Source organism: Ochotona princeps, chromosome 9 (assembly GCF_030435755.1).
Source record: "Ochotona princeps isolate mOchPri1 chromosome 9, mOchPri1.hap1, whole genome shotgun sequence".
Lineage (NCBI taxonomy): Eukaryota > Metazoa > Chordata > Mammalia > Lagomorpha > Ochotonidae > Ochotona > Ochotona princeps.
This window is the reverse complement of record NC_080840.1, coordinates 16,806,421-16,812,420: the sequence shown is the minus strand read 5'-3', so window position 1 is coordinate 16,812,420 and position 6,000 is coordinate 16,806,421. Positions and strand designations below refer to the sequence as shown.

Here is a 6,000-nt window from a genome sequence, read left to right as displayed (position 1 = left end):
CCAAGAGATTATTCATCAAACTCACCGACCACAGCTCCCGCAGCTATCTTGGTTGAGTAGCTACTGGAAAGGATGGCAAGCTGGGGGAGGGCTGGTTTTAAAGACCCACTTTAATCAGGAGCTTTATCCTGCCCATCTGTTAGGTTCTGATCGAGCTGCTAACAAAAACGTGTGGAGATTAGGTTTTGGCAGCTGTGTTTCCATGCCCGTTCAAAATGCCTTACAGTGAGGTGCCCCCAGCCTAACCCAACCAAGGCAAGACAAGAGAATTCCACCACTTACTGTACATGTGGCCACGTCTGCTGGGGTTGATCCAATGTGTCAGGCCTCTGAAACAGGAGGCTGGTTGGCAGGAGAATGCATTCATTAGTAATTACAATGAATTTAGTGTGTCCTCCAGGATAGTATTCTTATAAGTCATATAAGAAAACTCTACCATAATTGTAAACATCATACATTTCTAGCTAAGGAATATCATATTAAATACCGTTATTTTAACAATATGTGCTTTGCTTGGCAGATATCCTTATAGAAAGGAGATACTCTGGAGTTGGAAGACTAATCTTACATGAGCTTTGAAGGATTTCCAGTTATATGCAAGGAAGATTGTAAGTTTGTGACTGAAATGGGAATACAGGAGGGGACAGAGGCATGCTGAGCTGGCTTCACGCAGAACTGCAACCCTGTTTGTTTAATGATGCTCTGAGATGAAGATGTCTGTGTGGCTCCGCTAACAACGGTTGACACAAAGTGCTCTCTTGCTGCAAGAGGCTTCCAGGCATCACCAAAGCACCACACACGCTCCTCAGGTTTCAGCTCTCTGGAAAGCAGTCATGTTGCTCGCACGCAGCTCTTGTTCCTTTTGTCTTCAGTGTTGCCTCCTGTGTTCACTGATTTGACTGCATTGGGCCCACTGACTGAGGTAATACCACATTATGTCATTTTAAGACTTCAGAATATGAGAAGTGCTTTAAATTTGCTAGTTATAGCAAGACAGTTACTCATGTTTCACTGAGAAAATACATAAAGTTGGAATCAGCAAGACAAAGCACACATGGCAGTGGGGTGAGGCGTGTGCTCTGTATTGTTTCAGGTCTCTTCAGCTGGGTGAGAGTCTCACAGCTGTTATTACTTAGCAGTGCAATACATTCTCACTTAGTCAAAGCTGCCTGCAAACAAATTTGATTTTGGTGATTTGATTACACATTTACCTGCACTAATTTGAACATTAAAGACAAACACAGTTAACAGAAAACGTGTAATAACTTTCCCATCCTTCCGGCGTACTTTCTGCCCCTGAGCTGCTGCAGTGTCTCGGTGCGGCATCTTCCCTGCTCTCTCCCTCTGAACACAAACTATCTCCCACAGGCGGGGGAGGCAGTGTTGGGGAATTCCTTCTCCCCAATAGCCACCAGGGAGGTGGAAGCTCTTTCTGGTCATATATAGCAAAAGACAGGAAAGTTTACAATAATCAGTCTCAATATTCTTACTGAATATTTGATACTATGATTTCACCTCAAAACATCAGATTTAAGGGTTCAGTACCATTTCAACACGCAGCAAATACGTGCCAGGTACTGTTCCTGGTGCTTACGATACATCAGTCAAAAGAACTCCTGGAGGCTGGCAGTATGGCTCAACAGATTAATCTTCCATGTTGTGCCAGCATCCCAAATGAGTGCTGGTTCATGCCCCAGCTGCAGTTGATAGTTAATTAGAGCAATGAACGTGGTAATAATATTTAGGTTTTTGAGAGGCAGATACAGAAAAAAGGGATGAACACAATCCTATTCACTGGTACCCTCCCTAAAGCCCTCAAGTGTTAGGGCTCGGCCCTGCCAAACCTGGGAATGTGGAGTTCAACCCAGGTCTCCCACATATGTGGTGGCAGGAACCCCAGGGTTTCAGCCAACACTTACTGCCTCCCAGGGTGTGCATTAGCAGGAAACTGGATCAGAGACTTGAATTCAAGTACCACAACGTGGAAAGCTGAAGTCTCAAGTCGCTGCTTACCTAGTAGGCCAAACATCTGTCCAGCTTGGCAAATGCAATGGAAATGTAATTCCTTTCTAAACATGTGTATATCACAATGCATAAATACTTATGTTAGTGCCTCTGGCATGTACATGCAATTACGGATAGCAATCTGGTGGGGAATGGAGGTTGAGAAAGATTTGAGTGACATCTGCTTAGCCAGTGCTTAACACTATGCCTGGCATACAGCAGTACTCAGTATATATTTGCCGGATGAACGAAAATGTGGTCTGAAACCTACTTCTTGATTGGCTAGTTAGAACAACAGAAGAAAAAATGGAAATGAAACACATTACCATAAATAATCTCAGACAGAGTGGTTTAACACAGTAATTTCTAGAGCTGACACTTTCCCAGGGATATTCCTTGCAGGACCCCAGTCTCAGTAGGCTGCACAGAGGCAAACAGAAGCCCTAGCACAGGTATGGAGAACCCATGGCGAGTCTGGGCAGTGATTTCCAGGGAGCAGCCAGGCATTTAACTATTTTGGTGTCATAGAAGATCAACACGCTGTACAGGATACAGAAAAAGATAGTAGCTTATAAAGACTTCAAGGAAAGACTTCCTGTAAACTGAGCTACAAGGGTGAAGTAAGGTAGAAAGAGTAGGTGGAACAGCCATTGAAAGGAAGCATGAAGCTGTGTGGGGTTTAGTCACGGTGGGAGAGAACAGTGAACTGCAGCTTAGGACAATTTGCTTTGATGGGTGTTTTTTGGCAACTTTTAAGTACAATTCTATACCCAGGGCCTACATTTGCATCAAAGAAAAAAACCCGAATAACCAAGTCAGAAAACTTTTAATCATTATTGAAACCATTCAAACAAGATTATGTAATAAAATAATTCCATCAAGTTATGTATTTTGTTGCATTTTCCTCTTGAAGGAATATCCCTCCCTGACCTTTCCTTAAAAGTGTTTAGCATGTGCAATCAACGCAGATCCGGAGAAATTGCTTCGCTCTGTCACAGTCAGAGGAATTCGTCAGAAGGAGTTTCAATGGCCTCAGTGCTACTTTATGCGATAATCTTCAGGTCTGAAACACAAAAATCAAATCAACAAATATTTATACCTTCATGAATCACTATTTCACTTCTTGTGGCTGATGCACAAAAATTATTTTTGCGACTTAAAATGAATGTAAGTTTTTTTCACTGAAAAATATCTGCAAACATTTTCTGATTTCTGGGGAAAATCGTGAAAGCCAAGTCATGCTAAAGCAGGCCTTTGAAGTGACGATTCTGAATTTCTTTTGAACATACATCGATGTGTGCCTCTATAATTGAGTGTATTTAGTGCCTTACTTCAATTTGATTTCTGTTACATTTTTGAATACTTCCAAAACATGCTTTGCAAAAAAAGGGTTATTGTAATCTTCAGGAGTTTAAGATCTGTAAAAACAAATTTAACAAGACTAATTTTCCAATTTATATCCTTTTCCTTATGCTAAGTTCAAATTTCATTATGATATACTGATTACATGCATAAAAACCAGTCCTATGATGCTTCATTTACAAATAACTATTTCCTCATTTATACAATTATAATGTTACACGTCCAAGTTGCGTCCATTAGTCAATTAAAATGAAGAAAGATTTCAAGGAAATGTTAAATAGTAACAACAGACAAACAGGAAACGCCACAAACGTAACTTGTCGTTGCTGTCTTTCACCACTGGAGTGTCAGTGTTGGGCTTTTGTGTGGCTATTTCTGAAGTAACTTAGTAAAAAGTAATCTAAATTGATGTTTTTGAAGCAGCTTTAAAAATATTTGACAGTTTAAAGTTCCTTAAATAGCAAGCTATGCCTGAAACAACTTCTCTAAGTCTCCTTAACATTCACAGTGTGTTTCCTTAAACTGAGTACTCACAAAATAGCAGAGAGCCCAGCTAAGCTCAACGACCAGCTCAGTAAGAGCGCTGCACTACTCTTCAGAACTGCGTGGTGCTCAACTTGGAGGGTCACAGCTGGGAAGGCAGCCAGACATGTTTCGCCATATCAGCTGCTCCTAAGAAGATGAACTGCAGGATTGTGCCACTGCAGTTCTGAAATCTCCTCTCAAATGTAAAAACTGCGTGTGGCGTGTGGGGAATGAGCATGCGATAGGGCAGCTCAAAGTGGCCCCCTGGTGTGCCCTCCTCTAAGCTCTGCCACGTGACTCAAGACAATCAAAGCAGTTCTAGCCAAGAAACATCAGTGCATTAGAAGAAACACTTTATTCCCCCATCCAGCTGGTTCCTATAATTGCAACGGGGTGGTGGTGATGCAGCTGCAAAGGAATCTAAGCTGATGTCCCAGAGAAGTCTGCGCGTCTCCACTGAATACTGAAGTAAATGTGCTGAGTCACAGGCACGAGCTGTTTGCACAGTAAAGGTTAATTTGTGAAGTCCAAAGGAAAAGAATATCACCTTTCAGCAGAAATAAATATGAGGGTGGTATCTGTCAGGCAAGGGAATGCAATGATTGACCTCAAGTTAAGAGGGGGGCAGGGGAGCCCAAAGCTGTATTCAATTCTTTAGCAGGAAGTGAAGAGAACGTAGACGATGGCTTACTGGGAGAACAAGATCTGGTTCAGGATTTTAGAAGCAACAGAATAATATGCTAGAATGGGGCTGGGGGAAAAGGGTGAGACGGGGAAGGGGGCCAGGGACATGATGGGGAAGGAACTATCGGGAAATGATACTTCAAGATAATACTCATTTTCTGCTTAAAGAATGCAGTGAATGGCCATCCTATTTTGAAGGGTTTGGAATGCAGCATTAATCCAGTATTATTATTATTTTTAATTCACTTACTGAAAGGCAGAATTACAGAGAGAGGAAGGGAGAGACAGATATCTTCCAGTACTGTTTAATTCTCAGTGGCTGCAACAGCCAAGGTTTGCTCAGGCTGAAGCTAAGAGACCGGAACTCTCTTGGGGTCTCTCACATGTGTGGAGGAGCCCAGGCATTTGGGTCACCCCGATACCATGATATCATCCCAGGCACATTAGCAGGGAGCTGGTTTGGAAGTGGGCAGTCAGGACTACAACTGGTGCTCTGTTAAAGGATACCACATCACTGGGGGTGGCTTAAGCCTCTGCATCACAACACTGGTCCCCAAGATAGACTTTGAATAGGATGAAATCTAACACAATATGCAGAGAGAAAAACGGGCCAGAAGTTCAGGAGAGTTGAGGCAGGGAGGAATAAAGCAGAATGTCTTCCGCACACATTCTTTGACAGCCTACTTGGCCATTTAAGAGGGCCCTGCTTAAGTCTTCAAGATCCCTCTTGTTTTATTAAAGGTCAGATATGTTTGAGTTAAATATGATTCGTTATGAATGGGCCAAGCTAATCTTGCCGAGTCATTTCTTCTTTTTGTTCAGATAAAAACCCTCACACTACTGTCCTCGGGAACTTCAGATTTCTTCCATTTGGAACCTTTCTCTGCATGGCAAACCTCATTAGTCTTTCAAGATGTAATTTAAAGGTTACATCACATCACTTCTTTTCCAACCTAGGAAGAGATTCTTTTCTCTGGTATGGCTTCTCAGAATGCATGCAGCTACTACAGAGTTTGTTGAATTATACTGACTCTAATTTGCAGTAACACATGGCAAATGCAAAAGTGTAACATACATTTGTGAAAAAGCTGCTCTCATTAGATGCCACTTTGATTCTCAGTAACCTGGCTAAGGCAGGAGTTAGGGACCATCTGATCTGGTCCTTGCTTGAAAGCACCCTTTCATTCCACCAAACTCCTATTAAACTGCAAGTTCCTTTGAAGACAAGATGTTAATATGATTGCCCTGCCCCTCCAGCAACTAGCAGCATCCCAGCAGAGTGGATGCAGAATAAGACATTTGTTATAATATCCTGACTGCCTTGAAAAGGCCATTTTGCAAACTCATCCTTTCCTCCCTTTTTTTTTTTTTTGAAGATTTATTTATTTTTATTGGAAAGTCAGATTAACAGAGACCAGGAAGAAC

At 42.0% G+C, this 6,000-nt stretch overlaps 1 protein-coding gene across 2 annotated transcripts in view; it reads right to left on the bottom strand.

The window, feature by feature from the left end:
• Window positions 1-3,018: 3,018 nt before the first annotated feature.
• MRPL13 (mitochondrial ribosomal protein L13) overlaps window positions 3,019-6,000 on the bottom strand; it is a 41,887-nt gene continuing 38,905 nt past the window's right edge. For both annotated transcript variants that reach the window (XM_004580823.3, XM_058668519.1), the window contains one exon: window positions 3,019-3,067. In XM_004580823.3, coding sequence (XP_004580880.2) covers window positions 3,043-3,067 — 25 coding nt within the window. In that variant the 3' untranslated portion in view covers window positions 3,019-3,042. The remainder of the gene's footprint in view (window positions 3,068-6,000) is intronic.